Source organism: Drosophila novamexicana, unplaced genomic scaffold (genome assembly GCF_003285875.2).
Source record: "Drosophila novamexicana strain 15010-1031.04,08,12 unplaced genomic scaffold, DnovRS2.1 tig00000308-arrow-arrow-pilon, whole genome shotgun sequence".
Classification (NCBI taxonomy): Eukaryota; Metazoa; Arthropoda; class Insecta; order Diptera; family Drosophilidae; genus Drosophila; species Drosophila novamexicana.
In genome coordinates, this window is record NW_020824799.1 from 1,697,843 (window position 1) to 1,724,556 (window position 26,714).

A 26,714-nucleotide genomic window follows, 5' to 3' on the forward strand; every position below is an offset into this window, starting at 1 on the left:
AGTAAGGGAGGGGTAAATTTAGATTTTTAGATATTTACTTACAAATTTTAATGAACATCAAAATGTGGGATATCTCCCATATTATTTCCTAAGTATGCAATTCTTAATTTATACATTTTATTTTTGTACGCAAATGAGAGTGAGCTTAGAACTGAATAACAACATAATTCTAATGGAGAGGATGTAATAAGCATAACAATCATTATGATGCTAATAAAGATAATTTGTTTAAAGTCTAACTTCGGCTATTAAGGAACATTTTACTTATTTTCCCCACAAGCCGCCTCCGAAACTGCCACCTCCATAGCTTCCCCCGCTGCTGTAGTGGCTCTCGTGATGATATTCCTCGTGATGCTCATAGCCGCTACTGTGGCCACCGCCGAAGCCTCCGCCGACGCCTACTGAACCACCGAAGCCACCACCAAAGCCGCCACCGAATCCGCCACTATGTCCCACCAGTCCATGCTTAAGTCCTAGCAACTTTGGAGTTCGTACTTTCAATCCAACAAATCCGGCATGCGGACCCTTAAATGCAAAGAGCTTCACTTTACCGGCTGTGGCACCTTGGAGCAGGCACATCAAACATATGCCGAACAGTAGGACCAACCGATGTGAAGAACGCTGTAAATTATAATTAATATAAAATAAAAATAATATTTAAAAAATAAAATAGATTTTAAATGTTTTCATTAGTTGAAAAAATATGTATCTTCACTAAACACATTTAAATTTTTAACAAATTCTTAAAAAAAAATTTGTTGAGTTGCAACTTAACAATTTAAAAAGCGCAAAAACAATTTAAAAATTGTTTGTTATTTAACATTGGATAAGACCATATTTGGTTTATGCTATTATACAAAATGCGTACTTTTTACAAATTTAGTTTTGAACACAAGTTTTTACTCACAATGATTTGCATTTTACACGAAGTTACAGTTGTTTAATTGATTTAAATTGGTTGAATATTTAACTTTATGGCCTCGTTAATTATATTGTTGTTGTTTCACTTGTTGTCTTGTAAGCCTTCAAGTCCAAATCTCTATCGCTTGCATGGACCACGATTTCTGTGCAATTGAAGCTGCTGCGTTGTGAGCGATCAGTTTTTATGTCGCTGTCGCGTTTTCTGCGCGGTTATTGTCGCCCTTATGCAATCTCGCCTCGCGACGAGATCTTGTTTGTCTTCATTGTTGTTTTTGTTGCTGTGGACTTCAGCTTTTATTTAATATGTGGGCATCTTTGCTGTATGCACACAAATTGACCCTGAAAATTTCTGGTTTTCAAAATGAATAGGAGCAAAAAAGAAAAAAAAATGGAACATATATGAAAACAGTGTAAAGTCAACTGATGGAAACAAGCGTATATGTTGGCAAGTGCTAATAACGGCTGAAAATTATGAATGGTCAGCCGAAACAGGCCCATTTAGAGTATTTCCAGTTCCAAAGAGGCGTTCTTAATTTAAGGTTTTATACCCTTGCAACGGGTACAATTACTATGTCATGAAATAAGCTGAGTTTGGGAATTTACGTCTAATATGCCATGTTATTAGATTTTTAAAATTTAATAAATAATTTAAAAACCTTAAGTTGAAGCTTAGCTCAGGGAATAAATATAAGAACAAATATAAAAGCCCAAAGCCTAATTATGTTGTGATGTAGTTATTCAATTTTTGACTAGATTTTGTTCATCACGTGATTTCGAATATGTTAATTGATAAATTTAAAAGGAATTGAAGAGCAAATATATTTGTCAAGTTTTCGAAAATTAGCACTACGTGAAGTGTACTGCTAGGAAACGCTTTTTAAGAGAAAACTACTTCCTTTAACTAAAACAGGTATTTCATAACGATACAAACAGATTGGGGGACTGTGCCATGCTCATATATATTGAGGTCTATTTCACTAAGCGAATCAAATGAATCATCGTATGCTCGTACATGCTTGGGTATTTTCGTTTTATTGACCTCCAAAAAAGAAAAAACAAAGTCCAACAAAAAAGAAATCTAACAAAATCCAAACTGAAATTTCCAGCAGTTAAAAGCTTAACGTATGCAAACATTTACATTCATATGCATATCCATTTATTTACTGACTTATCTGCCATAGCCGAACGGATAGCCAAGACCATTTCCAGAACCGTAGTTATTGTACCCACTGTACTGATACTGATTGTACTGCTGCTGGTAGCCTCCGCCGTAGTTTCCGTACCCGTAGCCATAGCCTGGCCAGCCATAACCATATCCTTGCGTACCATAGCCCTGAAAGCCGCTGCTGCTGCTGCTGGCTGCGACGCTGGCACTGGATGAGCCGTAGTTTCCATATCCTGCCCAGGGTGCAAAGCCGTAACCCGAGGACCCAATTCCTGGCCACTGTGGTGCAGCCAAAGAGCAGAGACCTAGGCAGAACAGCGCATTGTAAAATAAAGCAATCTATATTTAAATAGAGTAAGAAGGATTAGTCGGGTACTTAAGGCTTAAAGAACTTGCTCCACGAACCTTCATAGCTGGCGCTTAGTTGGCTACTTGGTGACAAATGCTATGGAGTTTTTCTTTTTATCATGTGAAACTTAAACGGAAGTAAGCATCAGTAATTACCAATATATAGAATATGCTCTAGGCATATAATTAAATGTACTTCAATAATAACATGATAATATAAAGCTCAAGGTGGGCAAAAAACAAACTGGGAAATGCCAATTTGCAAACCTAAATAAATATAAAAGAACACAACTGTAAAACCTGTTCAACTATTTCAATTTTAAGGTACAATTAAGGGCGTCACAAAGGGTAGGCTTCCCTGCTTACTTTCTAAATAACGTATCAAGCCTTGGCTTAAATTAGTTGGGAATTATAAGCACGAATGTAAATTTTTGTCACACTTGGTTGCAAAATTAATATAATTATTCTAAAAATTTATTTAATGATATTTGCACTTGATGTCTATATTTTCTCATGCCATTCGTCTGATTTCAAGTTTAATTAGATTATCCATGAGTATTCTATTCTCTATAAAAATAACTTCCTTATAATTATGCGGGTGGTTTTCTCTGACGTCAGCCGAGTAATCTTGCAAAGGTGAATAAACCGCCAATGAAAGTGAAGGCGTGCCTTACATTATACTAGCTAACATATAGATGAGTACACAAATCGGATCGCTGGAGCAACAGCCGCCAAATACAAAAAACAAACATCGAGTGCTAATGAGCCAAATGAATGCTGGTCGTAGGCGCTGATGATGTTTCCGACATCTCAGCCCATGCTTCGCTGCACGTTCTGTGTAAAGTTTGTTGCCTAAGTCTTTTGTTATTGTTATTGCTGCTTGTTATACTCTTACACAAAGCACATAATCTTTGTCTATATTATTATTTCGAACTTAAGTCGTGACAATTCATTTTTATATTTTTTTATATTTAATATTAATACTTTATTTGTCAATAAGTATTCGTGATGAGTACAGGACAGAAACTAATATAAAATAATATATATCTTTGCTCTTCTGTTAAAAGGGTATTCAATCTTCGGTGAACTCGGATGCTTGATCGGTGAAGCGATTATTTTTATTGGGTTTTTTGTGATCTTGATCTTCTACAGCGACGGCCGACAATTGCCTTAACCCTCAAGAAATGATGTGTGTACGTATATTTTGACAATCGACTAAATTAACGCATTCTGAGGCCTGATGCCTCGTCAGCATTGTTTACCGAGGGGTATTCCGTGATTTCGTCACTAACTGGTTCTGGTTCGGTTTCCATTTCGTTGTGGTCCGCTGTTGGTTCTGCAATTTGCGTAGAATTACTTGGCAATGCGTAGCGCGTACTGAGCTTCTTATGGCCGTTCATTGGGCATACAAATACAGCAGGTATATAAGCGCAAAGCACTTCACAATTGCAATTTAGTTTCGTTACCGATTCGGTGGGCGACACATCCACATAGATTTATTTCACACTCGGAATGGCGCGCTTGTGTTGTGTACGTATTGGTGGGTTCACCTCTTGATGCACTTGCTCATCGGTCGTTCTCTTACAGCTGTTGACCGTATTGGCGCTTGTCGGATATGGAGTTGCAGCACCGGCACCTATCAAGGGCGAGGGACGCTCGTTTGGACTGCTCGGCGGTGGCTTTGGCGGCAGCGTTGGACTGAGCGCAGGCGTGGGCATAAATGCGGGACTCTATAGTGGTTTCGGCGGTGGTGGCGGCGGTGATTACTACAATGGAGGTGGCTCCTACTATCCCGGTGGTGGCTATTATCCAAGTGGTGGCTATCATCATGGCGGCGGTCATGGCGGCGGTCATGGCTTCGGAGGTGGTTATTATCCAGGCGGCGGTTACAGTGGATATGGACACAAGCCTTACTACGGCGGTGGTGGCGGCGGTTACTATCCAGGAGGTGGTGCCTACAACAACTACGGTGGATCATATGGAGGCCACTATAGTCAGTCGCAGTCTCAGTATTCCAATAATTATTATAATGGCGGCTATGGCGGTGGCGGCGGCTTCTTTGGCCGATAATCAGAGCAGAATGTGATTTTTACGTCTAGTTAGCTTTTACTTTTTGTACTGAAAATCCAGATTGTTAAATACACGAAAAATACAAAACATATGAAACCTGGAAAGCCCCTACAAAATCCGGTTTCTCTTGTCGCTATGGATGCGTTGTCCTTGTCATCGTTATAGTTATTGTTATTGCTGTATTGTTGTCTTCTTGATTTTAATGAGCTAAACGCGACGTGCATAAATTTTATGGCCAATGATGCGAGATTTATATAGTACGTGCCTGACTAATATCTCGAGCAAGGGGAGGAACAGAATGTAAAATTATTCATCGCTTTTAATGCTATTATGCTATGCAGCATAAAGGCAATTTATGGGACCACTTAATCTAAGCACAGGTTCGCTTTAGATATATATATATATACATTTTTTGTTTCTCACAAAGTAATTGCATATAATGTACGAAAATATTTTTAGAATAATTGTCGCCAAAAATATAATTGTCTGGCCAGCACAATTCATCTTTCGTTTTAACATTTTTTTTAATGATATTTATTTTCATTTGATTTAGAAGTTTGGGAAGTTAGAAAAATATCTCTCAGCTTAAGATATAATCACATAAACAATATAGAGAATCGTCCTTTTGCTCCCTTTCAATAGTTTTGTTCTCTGTTTTCTGCACCATTTTGCAGTCACCAAAAATACAAAATCTATGAACATGACTTGAATTCTTGAAACCCGCATAGAAATTTTATATTTTAGAGATGGAAGGAAGGTGAGAGAGAAAGGTGTACTCTTTTATAAATAATGCGTTGTCTTTATATGTGTTGTGCTTATGTGTTTTTATACCCTGAACCCATTAAAAATGGGTGTAAGGGTATATTGTATTTGTGCGAAATCCAAATGTATGTAACAGGCAGAAGGAAGCATCTCCGACCCCATAAAGTATATATATTCTTTATCAGCACCAATAGCCGAGTCGATCTAGCCATGTCAGTCTGTCTGTCCGTCCGTCCGTCCGTCTGCCTGTCCGTCCGTCCGTCTGCCTGTCCGTCCGTCCGTCCGTCCGTCTGTCTGTCCGTCCGTCCGTCCGTCCGTATGTATGAACGCAAGGATCTCAGAACCTATAAGAGCTAGAGACTTGAAATTTTAGATGTAGATGCTCCTAGTTCCCGCGCATATCGAGTTTGCTTTCGATAATCGATAACTTACTCCGATAAAAATCGATATCGACATCCTGTTTTTTGGGCAATTTTGGTAAATAATAAGAGCTAGAGTCACCAAACTTGACATATAGCTTCTAAAATAAAATATATATATATGCAATTTGGCATCCAACTCTGGCAACCCGATTCCTGGTCGAAATTCATGTGAAAATTGTACCCTCAAAAATAGTATATAGACATAGATCATTATTTCCCACCTCCATAACTCTGTCAAATCTCATCCGATTTTCAAAAGGTTTGTCTTTTTGTAAATGGTTTGGCCTCCAGAACAATTTGGCATCCAAATCTGGCAGCCCGATTTTTGGTCGAAATTCATGTGAAAATTGTACCCTCAAAAATAGTATATAGACATAGATCATAATTTCCCACCTCCATAACTCGGTCAAATCTTATCCGATTTTCAAAAGGTTTGTCTTTTTGTAAATGGTTTGGCCTCTATAACAATTTGGCATCCAAATCTGGCATCCCGATTTTTGGTCGAAATTCATGTGAAAATTGTACCATCAAATATCTTATATAGACATAGGTCAAAATTGCCACCCCTATAAACCGGTCAAAAATCCTCCGATTTTCAAAAGGTTTGTCTTTATGGTAATGGTTTGGCCTCCAGAACAATTTGGCATCCAAATCCGGCAACCCGATTTTTGGTCGAAATTCATGTGAAAATTGTACCCTCAAAAATAGTATATAGACATAGATCATAATTTCCCACCTCCATAACTCTGTCAAATCTTATCCGATTTTCAAAAGGTTTTTCTTTTTGTAAATGGTTTGGCCTCTATAACAATTTGGCATCCCGATTTTTGGTCGAAATTCATGTGAAAATTGTACCATCAAATATCCTATATAGACATAGGTCAAAATTGCCACCCCTATAACTCTGTCAAATCTTATCCGATTTTCAAATGGTTTGTCTTTTTGTAAATGGTTTGGCCTCCAGACCAATTTGGCATCCAAATCTGGCAGCCCGATTTTTGGTCGAAATTCATGTGAAAATTGTACCCTCAAAAATAGTATATAGACATAGATCATAATTTCCCACCTCCATAACTCGGTCAAATCTTATCCGATTTTCAAAAGGTTTGTCTTTTTGTAAATGGTTTGGCCTCTATAACAATTTGGCATCCAAATCTGGCATCCCGATTTTTGGTCGAAATTCATGTGAAAATTGTACCATCAAATATCTTATATAGACATAGGTCAAAATTGCCACCCCTATAAACCGGTCAAAAATCCTCCGATTTTCAAAAGGTTTGTCTTTATGGTAATGGTTTGGCCTCCAGAACAATTTGGCATCCAAATCCGGCAACCCGATTTTTGGTCGAAATTCATGTGAAAATTGTACCCTCAAAAATAGTATATAGACATAGATCATAATTTCCCACCTCCATAACTCGGTCAAATCTTATCCGATTTTCAAAAGGTTTGTCTTTTTGTAAATGGTTTGGCCTCTATAACAATTTGGCATCCAAATCTGGCATCCCGATTTTTGGTCGAAATTCATGTGAAAATTGTACCATCAAATATCTTATATAGACATAGGTCAAAATTGCCACCCCTATAAACCGGTCAAAAATCCTCCGATTTTCAAAAGGTTTGTCTTTTTGTAAATGGTTTGGCCTCTATAACAATTTGGCATCCAAATCCGGCAACCCGATTTTTGGTCGAAATTCATGTGAAAATTGTACCCTCAAAAATAGTATATAGACATAGGTCAAAATTGCCACCCCTATAACTCGGTCAAATCTTATCCGATTTTCAAAAGGTTTGTCTTTTTGTAAATGGTTTGGCCTCTATAACAATTTGGCATCCAAATCTGGCAGCCCGATTCCTGGTCAAAATTCATGTGAAAATTGTACCCTCAAAAATAGTATATAGACATAGATCATTATTTCCCACCTCCATAACTCTGTCAAATCTCATCCGATTTTCAAAAGGTTTGTCTTTTTGTAAATGGTTTGGCCTCCAGAACAATTTGGCATCCAAATCTGGCAACCCGATTCCTGGTCGAAACTCATGTGAAAATTGTACCATCAAATATCCTATAGGTCAAAATTGCCACCCCTATAACTCGGTCAAAAATCCTCCGATTTTCAAAAGGTTTGTCTTTTTGTAAATGGTTTGGCCTCTATAACAATTTGGCATCCAAATCTGGCAGCCCGATTTTTGGTCGAAATTCATGTGAAAATTGTACCCTCAAAAATAGTATATAGACATAGGTCAAAATTGCCACCCCTATAACTCGGTCAAATCTTATCCGATTTTCAAAAGGTTTGTCTTTTTGTAAATGGTTTGGCCTCTATAACAATTTGGCATCCAAATCCGGCAACCCGATTTTTGGTCGAAATTCATGTGAAAATTGTACCCTCAAAAATAGTATATAGACATAGGTCAAAATTGCCACCCCTATAACTCGGTCAAATCTTATCCGATTTTCAAAAGGTTTGTCTTTTTGTAAATGGTTTGGCCTCTATAACAATTTGGCATCCAAATCTGGCAGCCCGATTTTTGGTCGAAATTCATGTGAAAATTGTACCCTCAAAAATAGTATATAGACATAGATCATAATTTCCCACCTCCATAACTCGGTCAAATCTTATCCGATTTTCAAAAGGTTTGTCTTTTTGTAAATGGTTTGGCCTCTATAACAATTTGGCATCCAAATCCGGCAACCCGATTTTTGGTCGAAATTCATGTGAAAATTGTACCCTCAAAAATAGTATATAGACATAGGTCAAAATTGCCACCCCTATAACTCGGTCAAATCTTATCCGATTTTCAAAAGGTTTGTCTTTTTGTAAATGGTTTGGCCTCCAGACCAATTTGGCATCCAAATCTGGCAGCCCGATTTTTGGTCGAAATTCATGTGAAAATTGTACCCTCAAAAATAGTATATAGACATAGATCATAATTTCCCACCTCCATAACTCGGTCAAATCTTATCCGATTTTCAAAAGGTTTGTCTTTTTGTAAATGGTTTGGCCTCTATAACAATTTGGCATCCAAATCTGGCATCCCGATTTTTGGTCGAAATTCATGTGAAAATTGTACCCTCAAAAATAGTATATAGACATAGATCATTATTTCCCACCTCCATAACTCTGTCAAATCTCATCCGATTTTCAAAAGGTTTGTCTTTTTGTAAATGGTTTGGCCTCCAGAACAATTTGGCATCCAAATCCGGCAACCCGATTTTTGGTCGAAATTCATGTGAAAATTGTACCCTCAAAAATAGTATATAGACATAGATCATAATTTCCCACCTCCATAACTCGGTCAAATCTTATCCGATTTTCAAAAGGTTTGTCTTTTTGTAAATGGTTTGGCCTCTATAACCATTTGGCATCCAAATCCGGCAACCCGATTTTTGGTCGAAATTCATGTGAAAATTGTACCCTCAAAAATAGTATATAGACATAGATCATAATTTCACACTCTATCAAATCTCATCCGATTTTTAAAAGGTTTGTCTTTTTGTAAATGGTTTGGCCTCCAGAACAATTTGGCATCCAAATCTGGCAGCCCGATTTTTGGTCGAAATTCATGTGAAAATTGTACCCTCAAAAATAGTATATAGACATAGATCATAATTTCACACTCTGTCAAATCTCATCCGATTTTTAAAAGGTTTGTCTTTTTGTAAATGGTTTGGCCTCCAGAACAATTTGGCATCCAAATCTGGCAGCCCGATTTTTGGTCGAAATTCATGTGAAAATTGTACCCTCAAAAATAGTATATAGACATAGATCATAATTTCCCACCTCCATAACTCGGTCAAATCTTATCCGATTTTCAAAAGGTTTGTCTTTTTGTAAATGGTTTGGCCTCTATAACAATTTGGCATCCCGATTTTTGGTCGAAATTCATGTGAAAATTGTACCATCAAATATCCTATATAGACATAGGTCAAAATTGCCACCCCTATAACTCTGTCAAATCTTATCCGATTTTCAAATGGTTTGTCTTTTTGTTAATGGTTTGGCCTCCAGAATAATTTGGCATCCAAATCCGGCAACCCGATTTTTGGTCGAAATTCATGTGAAAATTGTACCCTCAAAAATAGTATATAGACATAGGTCAAAATTGCCACCTCCATAACTCGGTCAAATCTTATCCGATTTTCAAAAGGTTTGTCTTTTTGTTAATGGTTTGGCCTCCAGAATAATTTGGCATCCAAATCTGGCAGCCCGATTTTTGGTCGAAATTCATGTGAAAATTGTACCCTCAAAAATAGTATATAGACATAGATCATAATTTCCCACCTCCATAACTCTGTCAAATCTTATCCGATTTTCAAAAGGTTTGTCTTCATGGTAATGGTTTGGCCTCCAAAACAATTTGGCATCCAAATCTGGCGGCCCGATTTTTGGTCGAAATTCATGTAAAAATTGTACCCTCAAAAATAGTATATAGACATAGATCATAATTTCCCACCTCCATAACTCGGTCAAATCTTATCCGATTTTTAAAAGGTTTGTCTTTTTGTAAATGGTTTGGCCTCTATAACAAATTGGCATCCAAATCTGGCAGCCCGATTTTTGGTCGAAATTCATGTGAAAATTGTACCCTCTAAAATAGTATATAGACATAGATCATAATTTCCCACCTCCATAACTCGGTCAAATCTTATCCGATTTTCAAAAGGTTTGTCTTTTTGTAAATGGTTTGGCCTCTATAACAAATTGGCATCCAAATCTGGCAGCCCGATTTTTGGTCGAAATTCATGTGAAAATTGTACCCTCAAAAATAGTATATAGACATAGATCATAATTTCCCACCTCCATAACTCGGTCAAATCTTATCCGATTTTCAAAAGGTTTGTCTTTTTGTAAATGGTTTGGCCTCTATAACAAATTGGCATCCAAATCTGGCAGCCCGATTTTTGGTCGAAATTCATGTGAAAATTGTACCCTCAAAAATAGTATATAGACATAGATCATAATTTCCCACCTCCATAACTCTGTCAAATCTTATCCGATTTTCAAAAGGTTTGTCTTTTTGTAAATGGTTTGGCCTCTATAACCATTTGGCATCCAAATCCGGCAACCCGATTTTTGGTCGAAATTCATGTGAAAATTGTACCCTCAAAAATAGTATATAGACATAGGTCAAAATTTCCACCTCCATAACTCTGTCAAATCTTATCCGATTTTCAAAAGGTTTGTCTTTTTGTTAATGGTTTGGCCTCCAGAATAATTTGGCATCCAAATCTGGCATCCCGATTTTTGGTCGAAATTCATGTGAAAATTGTACCCTCAAAAATAGTATATAGACATAGATCATAATTTCCCACTCTGTCAAATCTCATCCGATTTTTAAAAGGTTTGTCTTTTTGTAAATGGTTTGGCCTCCAGAACAATTTGGCATCCAAATCTGGCAGCCCGATTTTTGGTCGAAATTCATGTGAAAATTGTACCATCAAATATCCTATATAGACATAGGTCAAAATTGCCACCCCTATAACCCGGTCAAAAATCCCTCCGATTTTCAAAAGGTTTGTCTTTTTGTTAATGGTTTGGCCTCCAGAATAATTTGGCATCCAAATCCGGCAACCCGATTTTTGGTCGAAATTCATGTGAAAATTGTACCCTCAAAAGTAGTATATAAACATAGGTCATAATTTCCCACCTCCATAACTCTGTCAAATCTTATCCGATTTTTAAAAGGTTTGTCTTTATGGTAATGGTTTGGCCTCCAGAACAATTTGGCATCCAAATCTGGCGGCCCGATTTTTGGTCGAAATTCATGTAAAAATTGTACCCTCAAAAATAGTATATAGACATAGATCATAATTTCCCACCTCCATAACTCGGTCAAATCCTATCCGATTTTTAAAAGGTTTGTCTTTATGGTAATGGTTTGGCCTCTATAACCATTTGGCATCCAAATCCGGCAACCCGATTTTTGGTCGAAATTCATGTGAAAATTGTACCCTCAAAAATAGTATATAAACATAGGTCAAACTTGCCACCTCCATAACTCTGTCAAATCTTATCCGATTTTCAAAAGGTTTGTCTTTTTGTAAATGGTTTGGCCTCTATAACAATTTGGCATCCAAATCTGGCATCCCGATTTTTGGTCGAAATTCATGTGAAAATTGTACCATCAAATATCCTATATAGACATAGGTCAAAATTGCCACCCCTATAAACCGGTCAAAAATCCTCCGATTTTCAAAAGGTTTGTCTTTATGGTAATGGTTTGGCCTCTATAACCATTTGGCATCCAAATCCGGCAACCCGATTTTTGGTCGAAATTCATGTGAAAATTGTACCCTCAAAAATAGTATATAGACATAGATCATAATTTCCCACCTCCATAACTCTGTCAAATCTTATCCGATTTTCAAAAGGTTTGTCTTTTTGTTAATGGTTTGGCCTCCAGAACAATTTGGCATCCAAATCTGGCAGCCCGATTTTTGGTCGAAATTCATGTGAAAATTGTACCCTCAAAAATAGTATATAGACATAGATCATAATTTCACACTCTGTCAAATCTCATCCGATTTTTAAAAGGTTTGTCTTTTTGTAAATGGTTTGGCCTCCAGAACAATTTGGCATCCAAATCTGGCAGCCCGATTTTTGGTCGAAATTCATGTGAAAATTGTACCATCAAATATCTTATAAAGACATAGGTCAAAATTGCCACCCCTATAAACCGGTCAAAAATCCTCCGATTTTCAAAAGGTTTGTCTTTTTGTTAATGGTTTGGCCTCCAGAATAATTTGGCATCCAAATCCGGCAACCCGATTTTTGGTCGAAATTCATGTGAAAATTGTACCCTCAAAAATAGTATATAGACATAGGTCAAAATTGCCACCTCCATAACTCGGTCAAATCTTATCCGATTTTCAAAAGGTTTGTCTTTTTGTAAATGGTTTGGCCTCTATAACAATTTGGCATCCAAATCCGACAACCCGATTTTTGGTCGAAATTCATGTGAAAATTGTACCCTCAAAAATAGTATATAGACATAGGTCAAAATTGCCACCTCCATAACTCGGTCAAATGTCATTCGATTTTCAAAAGGTTTGTCTTTTTGTTAATGGTTTGGCCTCCAGAACAATTTGGCATCCAAATCTGGCAGCCCGATTTTTGGTCGAAATTCATGTGAAAATTGTACCATCAAATATCTTATAAAGACATAGGTCAAAATTGCCACCCCTATAAACCGGTCAAAAATCCTCCGATTTTCAAAAGGTTTGTCTTTTTGTTAATGGTTTGGCCTCCAGAATAATTTGGCATCCAAATCCGGCAACCCGATTTTTGGTCGAAATTCATGTGAAAATTGTACCCTCAAAAATAGTATATAGACATAGATCATAATTTCCCACCTCCATAACTCTGTCAAATCTTATCCGATTTTCAAAAGGTTTGTCTTTTTGTAAATGGTTTGGCCTCCAGAACAATTTGGCATCCAAATCTGGCAGCCCGATTTTTGGTCGAAATTCATGTAAAAATTGTACCCTCAAAAATAGTATATAGACATAGATCATAATTTCCCACCTCCATAACTCTGTCAAATCTTATCCGATTTTCAAAAGGTTTGTCTTTTTGTAAATGGTTTGGCCTCCAGAACAATTTGGCATCCAAATCTGGCAAGCCGATTCCTGGTCGAAATTCATGTGAAAATTGAACCATCAAATATCCTATAGGACAAAATTGCCACCCCTATAACTCGGTCAAATCTTATCCGATTTTCAAAAGGTTTGTCTTTATACCCTGAACCCATTAAAAATGGGTGTAAGGGTATATTGTATTTGTGCGAAGGCCAAATGTATGTAACAGGCAGAAGGAAGCATCTCCGACCCCATAAAGTATATATATTCTTGATCAGCATCAATAGCCGAATCGATCTAGCCATGTCAGTCTGTCTGTCCGTCCGTCCGTCCGTCTGCCTGTCCGTCCGTCCGTCCGTCCGTCTGTCTGTCCGTCCGTCCGTCCGTCCGTATGTATGAACGCAAGGATCTCAGAGCCTATAAGAGCTAGAGACTTCAAATTTTAGATGTAGATGCTCCTAGTTCCCGCGCAGATCGAGTTTGTTTCCGATAATCGATAACTTACTCCGTTTCCAAGCAATCGATAATCTATATCGATATCCTATTTTTTGGGCAATTTTGGTAAATAATAAGAGCTAAAGTCATCAAACTTGACATATAGCTTCTAAAATAGAATATATATATGCATTTGATGTTGGAAGAAGAGGGTTTAGGGTAACCCCTAGTCGGGAGCTCCCGACTAGAACCTTTTACTTGTTTATATTACTTCAGTTTTGACCGATCGTCCCCACAAAAGCTGTATGATATGATATGGTAGGATATGATATGATTTGATATGATATGATATGATATGATGTGTCCGTTGTTAATAGAATTTTAAACATGTGCGTAAATAAATTTGCAATTGAAAAGTTTGTGAAAGACTATTTTTAAGACCGATGGGAGTTACCATATTTACTTCTTTAATCATCCGGATATGTGGATATATATTCATATATTTTTAAATATTTATTGTAATTATCTTAGCCTTATTGGCCAACAACACCGAAGTGGTCCGACTCATAGCAAATGTGGACTGATAAGGCCAATGCAAAGATTAATATATGAAATATTTTGGTATTATAATGCAATAAAAGTACGAAAATATATGTGTCGCTTATGGCTACAGATATGTGTCCTACAATCAGTAGAGCTCAGTTTCACAAAAGTATGAGTTTAATTTTTGAAATTATCAAATTTTATTATACTATCAAAGTTAAAAGACTTGGTAAGCTTTCCCTTAAATGGCTTTAATATTTTAATTATATTTCATGTATTCAATTTCCTCTTAAAATATTACTTAATATATAATCACATTTAAATACTAATCGATTTCGTTATGAAACTCGCATTTCGGCTTAGCCATAGCTGCTGCGATTATCCCTGGTCCGATATGCGCCTGTTTGGTAGACCGGCTGCACTTGACCCGTTAGCTGCTGAATTATTCCATTGACCGTCGTAGAGACACCACCCAGAAGCTGACCCGGCGTGACAGGGGGCTGCAAATAGAAATTTGAGTATATGGCTTAAGCTAGGGACGTGCCAGACTTACCGCGCCTGCAGAGTCATAGTACACGCGATTGGGCACTGGGCGACGCACTGGAACTGGATTAAAGTTGGGGTCCACGGCCGGGTCGCTTTGCAAATCGCCGCCAGCAGACGCGGGACGCACTGGAAGTGGATCAGCGTACGGCGCAGCGGGCACTGTAGCCGCCAGGCTATTTTGCAAAATGCCGGGCGCAAAAAGCGACAGCCAGGTGGCAAAAGGTGCATAGGGACGCACTGGCACCGGCACCGGCAGTGGAGCAACTGGAGATATGGGATCCGATAGCAAGCCGCCACCTAGACCACCCAATCCGGCTAATCCACCCAGGCCACCACCACCTAATCCACCCAATCCACCCAGACCACCCAATCCACCATATCCGCCATATCCGCGACAGCCACCAGAGCCTGAATAAACATTGTACACATTCACGTCGAACAGAAAACGTCCCTGTTCAGGCGGATCTTGTTGGCCACCGGCGTCGCGTCCGAAAGGTGTGCAAGGTCTTCCATAGCCATAGGAAGCAGCAGCAGCAGCCGCCGCATAGGGCCGATATAGTTTCTTCAGCTTCTTTTTGAGCAGCAGCGATCTGTTGTCACCCGCATCGGAGCTCAGCTCGTCCAGCTCCTGATTCGCAGCACCAGCAAACTTGGGATTCTCCTTGTCTGATTCGCTGCTACTGCTGCTGCTCTGTCGACTATAGCGACTGCTCTGTGAGTTGTAGTTGTAGGCGGCAGGCGGTGCTCGACGCTGCGGGTAATTGGAGCCGTAGTAATAGCTACGAGGTGCGGCCACAGAATAGCCGAGTGCACCAAGCAGGAGCAGGCTGATGAGCTGCATATTTGAAGGATTCTTTTTGCTTTGCTCGCTTCGCGATACTTCTATTTCGGTGGCCTGTTCGCAACGGACTATGCTGCCAGCGCTAAGCACGCCCCAATTTATCACCTATGCATGTACGCAAAAAAATAAAGCCAACTAAAATTGCTAACAACTGGCAAATTTGCCGTTTTCCCTTAGAAGGCAGGCGATTGCATAATGCCCTTTTTTATTGGCTTGAATTTTTCCAGCGCATTCGCATTGTTTTTGATACAAATGCTAATTTGGGACGCCCACGCAAACTCAACCAGCGGGCAAACTCATCATCATCATCATCATTACGATCTGCAGCAACATCGTTTCGCCCACATAGCTCAGAAAACAAGTTACAAGAGGTGAGTCTTGTGCGTTGACCCGTGTCAAAAACCAACAACCAACTAACCAGCCAGCCATAGGGAGCTCTAACTTGACGATGATGCCAAAAAATACGAAACTATAAGTTGCCAAAAAAATAATACTAGATAAGTGGGTCAATGTCGCGATGACTGCGCTGGGAACCACCTTCATTCATTATGTTTCTTGCCGATGCGAGAGAAGCAGACAACTGCAGAGAAAGGGCAGATGTAATAACTATTATTTTAAAATCTGTGACACATAATACATATATGGCAATAACCTATGTTCAACATGCTAAGAAATTAAGATATTCTAGTATATGACAACAGACTGTCTTTAATTTTTAAAGAAAGCCACAAGGAAGACATCTTTAGTTATAGAAACTCTTTAATTTACATATGTTATGTTCTGCAATTAAAACGAATAAAATAATAATAATAAAACACATTCATATATTTATAAAAAAAAATATGCAAATTACACCTTTGTCTTAAGCGATATAGTAAAACTACCCCTGGTTTTTACGTTGACAATTGCAATAATATTAAATTTACATTAATTTAAGCACACATATACAATTTTTTTGAAGCCTCGAGACTTGGATGATATCTATTTGTTGACTTAGAACTACAAAACATAACTATACAATTAGGAATATTCGGCTAGCTGCGCATGTTAAACAAAAGTCTGGATATTCATAGGATGCCTATAACTAAGATGGGATCAGCTTTGCAAATTTAACCAGAATTAAACGGAGCGTGGTTATAAATAAAACAGCGCGATAATTACACAGCTGTTCTGGGCTTGTTCGCCTCGGCACGCTTTCGTTTCGCCCGCAATTTCTGATTACAGTACACGCGCAAAAAGATGGCCAGAAAAACGATGAGCACTCCAAAGATGCCCAGCATCGAAATGCTGTGTTGATAGATGAAGCAGGAAAGCATGATGGCAACAGCCTACAACAGGTGAGAATACATTGAGTATGTGTGTGTGTGTGTGTGTATTGTATTGTGTTTGAGGCACTCACCTGGCGAACAGTCATGATGATGGTAAACACAACTGGGCCAAACACATCAATTGTATGATAAATAAACAATTGGCCGACCGCCGAGCATATGGAGAGAACAACCATGTCGAAGACAAACTTGGGATGCTATAAATTCAATAAAATAGTTCGGTTAGCTGTTAGAAATTCCAATTCAAAATATACAATGCTAATGTAAATACGCAATCAATAAACAAACAACTATATAAAAACTATACAACTATATTAGTTTAAGAATATTTTCTTCTAGACTGCACAACAAAAGAATTCCCTGTAGGTATATAACAAAATGCCCCGATAACTATTGCCTTACTACGCGATTCTCATGAATGAAAATTCTATGCTTTGGTTATTAGTATTATATTGATCTAATAAATTCGGTTTCTGCTCAATTTATTCTCTTGCGTTCTGTTTTTTCCCGTCTTGTGTATATTATTCGTTTTTACTCTGCCGTGATGCTGTCTCTTTCCTACTAAATGATAGTCATATATTAATAAACTAAACACATTTGCCGGCTTGTTACAAGCATTTTCAAAAGTATACCCCTTTGCATATTATAATTTAACAACATGCTAATTAAAATGTACAATATATTAGTATACTTAATTAGCAAGTAGTATTTAGCTAATTATAATCTAAGCCCCTTAATATTCATGCTTTCTTCAAGCTATTAATAATTACAAAAGTTGAATTCAAGTTTACTTATAGCTTACCTCTGTGGCAAACGCCAGGGAGTCCAAGAAGCCGCCTTGCATTGAAAGCGAGGCGCCAGTGAAGATGGACGAGAACAAATTGACGCCGCACATCATTTGGATTGAGCTCATGCCATAGCTCTTGAAAAGCGAGCCTTGCCAGTTGGCCGTGAAGCTGTCGAACACCATGTACATGGAGAGCAGAAAAATGCCCGTCAAGGTGGTCACACCGCTGGCCTTGTTGTTTTCGGATGAGCCGCTCATAAAGAATATCATGCCCAAGGAGATGAGCACGGCCGTCACATATTCATAGGATTCATACTTGGCTTTGGACATGATTTTGCCCATCAGCATTACGGGTATGATTTTGCAGGATTTGGCCAGCACCTGAGTTGGAAAGTTGACAAACTTTAGAGCCTCATACTGGAACCAGGCACTCATGATATTCGAGAACGAGGCATACGAGTACTTGTACAGAGGCGCGCGATGTCGCGTCGGGGCAGGCTGCCATTGCAGATAGAAGAGTGCCACGAAGAAGGCCAGCAGGCGATTGGCAAAGACTAAAAACTGCGAGTCCTTAAACTTGGCACTTTCGCCAGCGAAATTCAGATAATTTTGCGTCATAATCTTCTCCTGCAGCACACCCCAGGTTAAATATGAGACCATAAGACCGCCAAAGCACCAAAGCAGCTGCACGGCCTCCTGGGAACTGGTGCGTTTGCTTGGACGTTCACGGTCCGTTATCCCACCCATGCCACTGCTACTGCCCACGTGAATAACATCCACCGCCTCGTAGCTGGTATTGCCTGTGATGCACATATTGATGGCTGTGTGCAGGAACGTCTTATTGCCACGTTCGAGGTAATTGGTGCGCTGCACATATTTGTAGATGAGATAGCCGGGCACGAAGACGCAGCTGTAGCCGAAACAGTTGACCAGCAGCTTAAGCAGCCATGCATAGTCCTTGGACTGTGCTTCTATAATCTGCGACAGTGTCACATCCAGCGCATAGGTGCCCGCCAGCGAGACACGCAACAGGTCCGTGAAGAAGTGTATCACCAGCAAGCTGGCTATTATAAAGGAGCTGAAACCAAGCACCATCACATTAGAAGGCAGCAGCAACACATTTATTTTCGCATATTACCATATAATCAGCTCCGGTGCTCGATTGCTCATCTTGTAAACGTGCATGTGGCTATTTCTGTGTTCCGGCTGTGAGCTCTGCACGGTTGACTTGAGGTTCGAACTGAATTGGCTGACACGTTCAAACGCCGATGTGAATTTAGCTGCCAAATAATCACGCCGCGAGCGTTCTAGCCGGCAAAGTCAAGTGTCATAGGTTCAATAACCGCGCAAAACTAGTTTTTGCATAATATTAGCTGAACAGCAGCAGTCGCAACAACAAATACTGAAGACAGCGTTTTGCTTGTGTTGTGTGTCGTGAAGTTTGTTTACATTATTCAAAAAGTCGCGTGTCGCTGCGTCTGTATTTTAGTGAACGTGAAGTTATGCTGCTGATTGGTGGCACAGCCTTAACTCGTGCCAGCTGCGCAAGTACTATACATGCACCATTTCGATGATTAACAACATATGCTCAAAAAATAAACCTAAAATAACAAATATTACACTACCAGTGTAACCATATTTTGTTTGCGACAAAATACCAATACTAAAATGCTTAAGGCAGCGCTGCCACCTATCTTTATTTTACACAACAATGTATCATTCATTTTAAATACTATGAAAGTGTTAATTGATGTTAAGTTTTAATTAATATTAAATAATAAAGTTCATACAATCATGTGATAAAAATTGCTTAGTTACGTGTGGGTAAATTTAGAATACCTTGTTGTAAATGCAATTAATCGAACGGCCTATGATAAATGAACTAGTTCATGTATCGGGATTATTGAATAGTTTAATTGAACTTGTTCAAGACAAGGCTGTACCTTTTGCGTTTTGCATTCTTTGTCAAAACTGTGAGGAAAAAGTATAGTTTTCGCTGAAATATCTTATAATATCAAACTGTACGAAGCTGATAGTCTATTAATGGCATGTAAATAAAAGTTTGAAGTTGAAAAACTCAATCAGCATAGGCGTATATACGTGCAAATATATAATTGAAATTGTGAAATTCGACACAGCTTCAGCCCATAAAGAGAAACCCCTACAAAACGAACAAAAGGACAACTATAATGTAAGTAAATTCACAATATATTCATTTAAGTATTATAGACACATATTGCATTAAAAATGCACTGTAACATTTGTGTATCCATCAATGAGTCAATATTGTTGTTGTTGTGGAAACCGTGTATATAATTAGAATACATCCGCGCATGCCACACATGAACTCATTTCCATATATATATAACAGTGTGTATGGGTGTGTGTGTGAGTATGCGTGTGGGAAGGCAGATATATACAAGAAATTATATCCGTATTTATAATTAATATAGTATATCCTCGCAGAGAATATCTTCGATCATATAAATGCTTTATCATTAGCGGTCGAGTCGATATAGCTTTCTCTCTGCAGAGAAACCATTGGGAAGATTGGAATATTACATCCCATATCCACAATCGTCCGATAAATTGCGAATCTACTATATTATTCTCTGAAGGAAATTACATCCGTTGCAGATGGCTTTTATTGTAACAATTTAGCTGTGACATCTGGCGTTTTCTTTGGTTGTTAATCTCCTTTTTTATGGCGGATTATTTGCCTGCTGCTGGGATTAGCCTACCTGTCCACACATTATTTTAGTACCTGAAATGCAGTTTTAGGCGTATAAAACTAACCAACTTTTGGGTCTTCACTTACAGTTGCAAACCAAGTTTCAACGCACGCACATCCAGACACAGTTCAACTGTGGCCACAGTCAAAGCTCAAGGCAAGCAAAAGGAGGAGGACTCGTCTAACAAGATTCAAGAACAAAATCAAGAGCACATCAATTGAATATTTAAAATGGTGCAGACTGGCATATCGCTAAACGAGCGTTTCACTCAAATGCAATCTCGCCAGCAACAGCCGCCGGCAGCGGCACGCGGACGTCGCAGCCGCTCGCGCAGCCGCAGTCGTCGTATTGTGGACGCAGCCGCATCGGTGGCCAATTCGCGGCTGCTGCAGGAGTTCAAAAAGAAGCACACCGTGCAAGCGGCCCTCAAATTGAAGCGCGTACGTGTCTTAACAAAAAACAAAACAAAAAACCACCACAGTAATTACTCTGGGATTGAGGCCATGAACTGACTGAACAAATGACAAACGCAAGCGTTTAAACGTATCCCATGCCGTTCTGTGTGGCTGGGCAAGGCAATAAAAAAAATGGCAAAGAGCAGCAAATGAGCAGATGAGCAGCGTCAGCAAAGGATTTGTGCATGCTGCTTAATAGAGCACTAGATACAGACAGCCTGTTTTCATAGCTAGCGAGCAACTGTGCCCAGCCCAGCCAAGTTCAGAGCAGAGCAGTCAAGATCAGCCCAGAATACAGAAATAGACCTCAATATAAATAAACCCACTTGTAGTAGACTTCTATTGAATTCACACACACTGAACCGCTAGCGCTTGAGCAGCGTCAAGTCGAATTCAATTTGTAAACGCAAAACAAAAAATCCATCACAAACCTTATGCATCTTACAGAGAAGCTTGCGGACAACTGCTGGCGGCGCCAGCGCACGCCTTGGCGGCATCAAAGCGCTCCGCCTGGGAGCCAATGGAAAGCCCGTGCGCTCAAACAACGGCACTCGCCTGGCAACGTAAGCATCCCCAATAAACCAAACACACACTTGTAGCTGTTGTTGACTGATTCAGATTCAGTCCAAGTCGGAAGATTGCTTGCGAGCAGCTTTTGAATCAAAGTGCCAAGTGCTACAACAACATATGTAAAACACATCTATCTTCTGCTTATTCCGCCTCTACAACTTCAATCACATAAATAGCATGCGCGCCGATCTGATTGCCAACAACAACAACGGACGTGCACGCCGCAGCAGCAGCAGCGCCCGACGCTCTAGCGCGGCGGTCGGTGGATTGGGCCAGCGTCTGGGGCTGCGCCGACCCGTTGTGGGCGGCGCAGCAGAGCGTGTGGCTCAACGTCGGCGTGGCTTATCTCGCCAGCGGCAGCAGCAGCAGCAGCCCTTTCCACAAATACAGTCGCGCGGTCGTTCACGCAGTCGTGGACGCGCCCGTTCACTAAGTCGCGGACGCGATCAGAGCCGTGGACGTTCCCAAAGCGCCGGTCGTACCCAGAGCCGTGGACGCCGTCAGCTGTCGGCTAACGGTGGAAGAGGCGTTAGTACCGGTGGCGGCGGCGGACGTGCACCGGGTCGTGTTTCAGTTAAGCAACGTCTGGGCGTGCGTCCTGGCGTGGCAGCAGCAGCAGCCGCAGCTGCAAAAGGAGCAGCCAATAAGCGACGTGGCAATCGTCGTGGCAACAGCCAGCTGCGCGGCGTCACAGCCGGACGCATCGAGAAGCGTCGCGATTCGAACACTGCGCAGAAGACAGTAAAAGCTGCTGCTGGTGGACGCGGACGCAAAGGTCGTGCACGTGGAAGGTAAGTTCCATTTGCTGCTTTATTTACCCAAGAATGCATTGGTATATTAACTCTTGTTTTCTAATTCAGATCTGCTGTACGTGTCGCTGCTGCTGCTGTCGGTGCTGCTTCTGCTGCCACGCATATCTCGCGTTCCCGGTCACGCTCACGATCTCGGGCACGCCAGGGAAAGGTTGCTGCTGGCGCTGCTGCTTCATCAAATGGAAGGCAAAAGGGAGCCGGTCCTGTCGGCGCACGTCGTCGCGGACGCAGCCTACAACGCACAGGTGGCACAGTGGCCAGGGGCGCCAATAGAAATGGTAACAAGAAGAAGAACAACAGCACTGAGGGTGTCAAACCAAACCAACTACAACAGGGTCGTCGCGGACGTAGTCGTGGTCGTGGTGGTCGCACGGTTGCAGGTAAAAGCGTTACAAGCACAGCTCACCGGACATCTGGCTGGACGAGAGCGCCTAGTGACTCAACATGGAATTTATTATACTGCTGTGCCCGAAAACTGCCGTATTAATCCTTGGTTATTCTTCTTGTCCTTCTCTCAACCTAGGTAAGCCGCAGCGTAGGGAAGTAAAGCGCGAGGATTTGGACAATGAGCTGGATCAGTACATGTCAACCACAAAATCAGAAATGGACTTTTTGCTAAAGTAAGGCAGGACGCGACGATCAAGGAGAATTACCACCGCAAGGCAGTTTTTACTAATTCTTAAGTTGTGTACTAATTAACTTTAAGCGTCCCAAATAACAAATACCACCGGAAAGGTGTGTTTATGCTCTTTAGTTCGCGCTAATGAGGCATTCTGTAAATAGCATAACCTATAAGTAAACGACTTTGCATAATTACAATCGAAATATTTGTATAATAGCAACAAAATACAATTGACTCCTTGTTCAAACTACATGCTGCGGGTGTGTGCTCTATCAATATGTGTGTATTTCTGAATTATTTGTCTAGCGAGTGTGTGTGTGTGTGTGTGTGTGTGTGCATTACGTTTTTCCAGAATATACACGCGTTCTTGCCAAGTGCCGGAAATTGACTTTTGTGCGATTGTGTTTACTTGTCTGTATAATAAGAAAAATAGAAAAATGCGAATTTCTCAAAAACTGGCTGGACGAATTTCTTGATGTAAAAAGCAAAATGATTAATAATTCGCGATCAATATCGGAAAATATAATAATAAAGGTTGAAATATTGCCACCTTTTCGTTTTTATACGTGTATAAATACTTAAATGCATAGTTGTCGTCTTTGCAGCAGTCTATTTTACCAAAGATAATGTTTTATTGTAAAATGACAATTATTTCATATATTACTGCATTTCTCTTCCATATACAAGTATTTTGAATTAATTTTTTCCCGCTCAATACTGTATAACATTGCTCAACACTGATTCCGACCAGTGGTTCGGTTCCCGTTGGAGCTAGTAGCTCGATAGGCCTTTTGAATGAACAACATGAGGTGTGTTTACATTTTGCTATTTTTCTAAAAAACTGGCTGATCGATTTGTTTAGAATTAATGCGTAAAGCTTTCTTAAACATGTATCTTCAAGTTGGTATACCGTGCATTGAGGGCCATTATCCCTGAGAAAAGATATTAGTGTTCAAGTGCAAGGGTGATTTTTTACGGTCATTTTGTATGGGGCTAGCAACGAGGTTGCTGCACTCTAGTACAAATATCTTAAAAACGTGCTGATCGATTTTTATAATTTTTTCAAGATTGGTTAGGTGAAACTATAGACTTCAATCGTGTATATGCGGTTTTCGGGACCATTATCCCTGAATTAAGATATTTAAAGAATGGTGAAAACCTAACTTTTCAACCCCCTTTACCCATATTATAAATTAAAATTAAAAAAAAAAAATGAATGTAGATAGTAAATAATTGAATTTTTTGCAATTCTGCATTTAAATTTATTTGGTTTCGTGCTTAAAAACATAAATAAATGCATTTGAAAGTGACCGATACTTTTCCGATAACAAGTACCAAAATTAGACGCTAAGTCACCGCCGCTAATTTGACGCACATCACTTTCGATAGTGCCACCAGTGATAATATAAATACCATCGAATTTCGATAGAACTATCGATGTTTTCAGACGCTAACGTCCGTCATTGTCCACATCATAGATTCCTAAATTTTTGAATTAAGTTTGTTTATCTACAGATATTATAAACATGAGAAGATGTACCTGATTCACACAACGGATTCTACGCTCGATCAACAAGTCCAATTTCATTGTGTCCTTATATTTAACAGGGTACCTTAAATGGCATCTACCTCGAATTAGCAATTGTATAAAAACTCAAAGAAACCAAGTTAGCAATTAATATTTGTATTGATAATATCGTAAGTCGTCAAAAATAAAGAAGAACATGTCGCACTAGACGTTCGTGTTGTCAAACTTTCTCTTTGCACATTGCTCAAATGGATAAATACTTTTCATACTTAATGAATACAATTAACAAATATACTGTTGATTGGTTGGGCTTAATATAACGCGTATTGTTATTGAAAATTTGTTTCAAACTGTTTGCCTTAACTTAAGATGTTGCATGGGCGCAATTATTGGAAAACAAAATTCGGCTATTAGGTCAGCAATCCACATAGATTACACCGGCGTCTAGGGTCCATGATAAAATGTTACATACAGCATGTTGTTGGCATTAAAATCTTCTATTGCCGCTCATATTATGCGCTGGCCTGGGTCCATTGAACCTGCGTAAATCGTTTCTATTATAGCATCAATTATGTATTGATGAATACAAGTTTCAGCTTACCGATTCCTATTTACAGGCACACCCCCGCTACCATGACTACCCCCCAGGGGCGGAAAATCCGATTGATATGCATTTGCTGCGTTGTGAGTGTGCCCGTTTGCGGGTCCATGTTTGTTAAAGTTTTGCGACATGCTGCTGCTCGGCCCGTTCGGTCCACCACCACGTCGAGCACTGAATCCACCACGGCCAGCAAAGCCGCCACGGTTGGCGTTAAATCCACCACGGCCGTTTTGCGTGCTGCCACTGTAAAAGTTAATAAATAATTTTAGTCAAACTTTATAGAAAACTATGTGTCCAGTGCTGCGATTGAGCTATTTTAGAATTATTGGCAGCATAAATTAGTTGACCATTTTATTCGACACCCCTGTTATTGCCAGGAATTATTGGAATAAGCTTCTTTTTATAAGCAGCAGCTGGCATGCGCCTTACCTGTTAATGCCAGAATTGTGGCGATTCCGCTGGTACATGCCACCATCGGCATTATTCCCGCTCGGCACCATTGTGCCGTTGCCAAAGCGACTTTGCTTTGCTCCGAACGACAGCTGCTGCTGCTGCTGGTGCTGATGCTCCACGGCGGGCAGGGCAAAGCCGCGACGATCTTGGCCAATGTTGTTTGATGGTCCATGGCTGCCGCCGCTTCGGTGAGCGCCAGCAGCGCCGGCAGAACCAATATTGCCAGCATAGAAATCATTGTGACCCATTTGGCCCAGGCCTTGGTTAAATTTGTTTTTGTAAGGTTGTGCGGGCCCGTCAAAGTTCTGCTTCTGCTGCGGCAGGACCTTGCTGTAGGGCGCATTGCGCTGCTGTCTAAAGTTGCCTTCATTTCGCATTGGTCCAAACTGACTGTCGTTCGAGTTTAATGATCGGTTGCCGCCACCTGCTCTAAAATTGTTGCCACCAGTGTGGCCGCCACCACGATTGAAGCTACCGCCGCCGTGTCCTAAAATTGAACATAGTTGTTATTCCCCATTGATTTAGTGCGTAAATTGCTTACCTTGTTGCATGGGTCTTCTGTTGCCGGCACCTCCCCCACCCCCTCCTCCACCAACACCTCCGCCACCGCCACGTCTGTCTTTGGGCCTGCCCGGTTCGACGACAATGGTCTGACCTTTGAATTCAATGCCATTTAGAGCGGCAATCGCTTCCTCTGCCATTTCAATGGTCTCCAAGTGCACAAATCCGCACCTGTTCATAATATCGCATTCGACTACCACGCCATAATTTGTGAACAAATGTCGCAGCTCCTCGGGCTTGCAGCCAGGCGGCAGGCTGCCCACAAAGACTTTGGCGGTCTGAAGAGCAATTAAATACAAATTGAGCACACCTCGTGATTTGGTAACATCAGAAGGATAATACTTACAGACATATAGATTGGTACTTGTCTCGCTTTGTTTTTTTTTTTCGCGTGCACTTTTATTTTCTATTTCGTGTGTGCAAAACGCACAATAGCGATGAATGCGATGAAAACAAACTCAGTTACTATCGATGTATCGATAGTATAGAATCGAGTATCTATTTACATATTTTTGTAGTAAATGTGGGCGCCGAGCACTGAAACATATTTTGCTAGCATAGAATACAGTGATTTTGTAACATTAATGGGATAATACTGACATATAGATTGGTACTTGTCTCGTTTTGTTT

The 26,714-nt window shown here is 40.0% G+C and overlaps 6 protein-coding genes across 7 annotated transcripts; 2 read left to right on the forward strand and 4 right to left on the reverse strand.

Annotated features, from left to right (window-relative positions):
* Positions 1-264: 264 nt before the first annotated feature.
* LOC115759653 (glycine-rich cell wall structural protein 1.8) lies at positions 265-3,834 on the reverse strand. Its single transcript, XM_030700642.1, has 2 exons — positions 3,697-3,834; positions 265-621 (listed from the first exon to the last, which is right to left on the reverse strand). Exons 1-2 carry the CDS (start codon positions 3,832-3,834, stop codon positions 265-267), a joined length of 495 nt encoding a protein of 164 aa, XP_030556502.1.
* Positions 3,835-3,946: 112 nt separating this feature from the next.
* Positions 3,947-4,504, forward strand: LOC115759654 (pupal cuticle protein Edg-91). The gene is made up of 2 exons (XM_030700643.1): positions 3,947-3,964; positions 4,022-4,504. Exons 1-2 carry the CDS (start codon positions 3,947-3,949, stop codon positions 4,502-4,504), a joined length of 501 nt encoding a protein of 166 aa, XP_030556503.1.
* A 10,103-nt stretch (positions 4,505-14,607) lies between these two features.
* Positions 14,608-15,635, reverse strand: LOC115759608. The gene is made up of 3 exons (XM_030700580.1): positions 15,161-15,635; positions 14,802-15,091; positions 14,608-14,748 (listed from the first exon to the last, which is right to left on the reverse strand). The coding sequence occupies exons 1-3, from the start codon at positions 15,633-15,635 to the stop codon at positions 14,608-14,610; spliced, it is 906 nt and encodes a 301-aa protein (XP_030556440.1).
* An 843-nt stretch (positions 15,636-16,478) lies between these two features.
* Positions 16,479-19,369, reverse strand: LOC115759554 (adenosine 3'-phospho 5'-phosphosulfate transporter 1). The gene is made up of 4 exons (XM_030700516.1): positions 18,889-19,369; positions 17,766-18,828; positions 17,035-17,160; positions 16,479-16,963 (listed from the first exon to the last, which is right to left on the reverse strand). Exons 1-4 carry the CDS (start codon positions 18,933-18,935, stop codon positions 16,793-16,795), a joined length of 1,407 nt encoding a protein of 468 aa, XP_030556376.1. The 5' UTR covers positions 18,936-19,369; the 3' UTR covers positions 16,479-16,792.
* Positions 19,370-19,694: 325 nt separating this feature from the next.
* LOC115759444 (serine/arginine repetitive matrix protein 2) lies at positions 19,695-23,212 on the forward strand. Of its 2 annotated transcripts, XM_030700366.1 has the most exons (6): positions 19,695-19,941; positions 20,571-20,922; positions 21,385-21,500; positions 21,684-22,298; positions 22,368-22,699; positions 22,843-23,212. In XM_030700366.1, exons 2-6 carry the CDS (start codon positions 20,713-20,715, stop codon positions 22,941-22,943), a joined length of 1,374 nt encoding a protein of 457 aa, XP_030556226.1. In that variant the 5' UTR covers positions 19,695-19,941; positions 20,571-20,712; the 3' UTR covers positions 22,944-23,212. The 2 variants fall into 2 exon arrangements, with proteins under 2 accessions (XP_030556226.1, XP_030556225.1); XM_030700365.1 differs by having other exon boundaries at positions 22,368-22,924.
* Positions 23,213-24,609: 1,397 nt separating this feature from the next.
* LOC115759445 (probable H/ACA ribonucleoprotein complex subunit 1) lies at positions 24,610-26,512 on the reverse strand. The gene is made up of 5 exons (XM_030700368.1): positions 26,431-26,512; positions 26,065-26,362; positions 25,500-26,010; positions 25,071-25,313; positions 24,610-25,008 (listed from the first exon to the last, which is right to left on the reverse strand). Exons 1-5 carry the CDS (start codon positions 26,434-26,436, stop codon positions 24,957-24,959), a joined length of 1,110 nt encoding a protein of 369 aa, XP_030556228.1. The 5' UTR covers positions 26,437-26,512; the 3' UTR covers positions 24,610-24,956.
* Between the last annotated feature and the right edge of the window lie 202 nt (positions 26,513-26,714).

Coding starts and splice junctions, on each gene's coding strand:
- LOC115759444 (XM_030700365.1), top strand. CDS start 20,713: ATGGTGCAGACTGGCATATCGCTAAACGAGCGTTTCACTCAAATGCAA. Junction 21,501..21,683: donor AACGGCACTCGCCTGGCAAC/GTAAGCATCCCC, acceptor TCACATAAATAG/CATGCGCGCCGATCTGATTG. Junction 22,299..22,367: donor AAAGGTCGTGCACGTGGAAG/GTAAGTTCCATT, acceptor TTTCTAATTCAG/ATCTGCTGTACGTGTCGCTG.
- LOC115759608 (XM_030700580.1), bottom strand. CDS start 15,635: ATGCAGCTCATCAGCCTGCTCCTGCTTGGTGCACTCGGCTATTCTGTG. Junction 15,092..15,160: donor TGGCGGATATGGTGGATTGG/GTGGTCTGGGTG, acceptor TGGGTGGTCTAG/GTGGCGGCTTGCTATCGGAT. Junction 14,749..14,801: donor ACTATGACTCTGCAGGCGCG/GTAAGTCTGGCA, acceptor TTCTATTTGCAG/CCCCCTGTCACGCCGGGTCA.
- LOC115759653 (XM_030700642.1), bottom strand. CDS start 3,834: ATGAACGGCCATAAGAAGCTCAGTACGCGCTACGCATTGCCAAGTAAT. Junction 622..3,696: donor AAATCACGGAATACCCCTCG/GTAAACAATGCT, acceptor TATAATTTACAG/CGTTCTTCACATCGGTTGGT.
- LOC115759445 (XM_030700368.1), bottom strand. Junction 26,011..26,064: donor CAGAAGACCCATGCAACAAG/GTAAGCAATTTA, acceptor GTTCAATTTTAG/GACACGGCGGCGGTAGCTTC. Junction 25,314..25,499: donor CACAATTCTGGCATTAACAG/GTAAGGCGCATG, acceptor TAACTTTTACAG/TGGCAGCACGCAAAACGGCC.
- LOC115759554 (XM_030700516.1), bottom strand. CDS start 18,935: ATGCACGTTTACAAGATGAGCAATCGAGCACCGGAGCTGATTATATG. Junction 17,161..17,765: donor CCCTGGCGTTTGCCACAGAG/GTAAGCTATAAG, acceptor TTGAATTTATAG/CATCCCAAGTTTGTCTTCGA. Junction 16,964..17,034: donor TCATCATGACTGTTCGCCAG/GTGAGTGCCTCA, acceptor CACCTGTTGTAG/GCTGTTGCCATCATGCTTTC.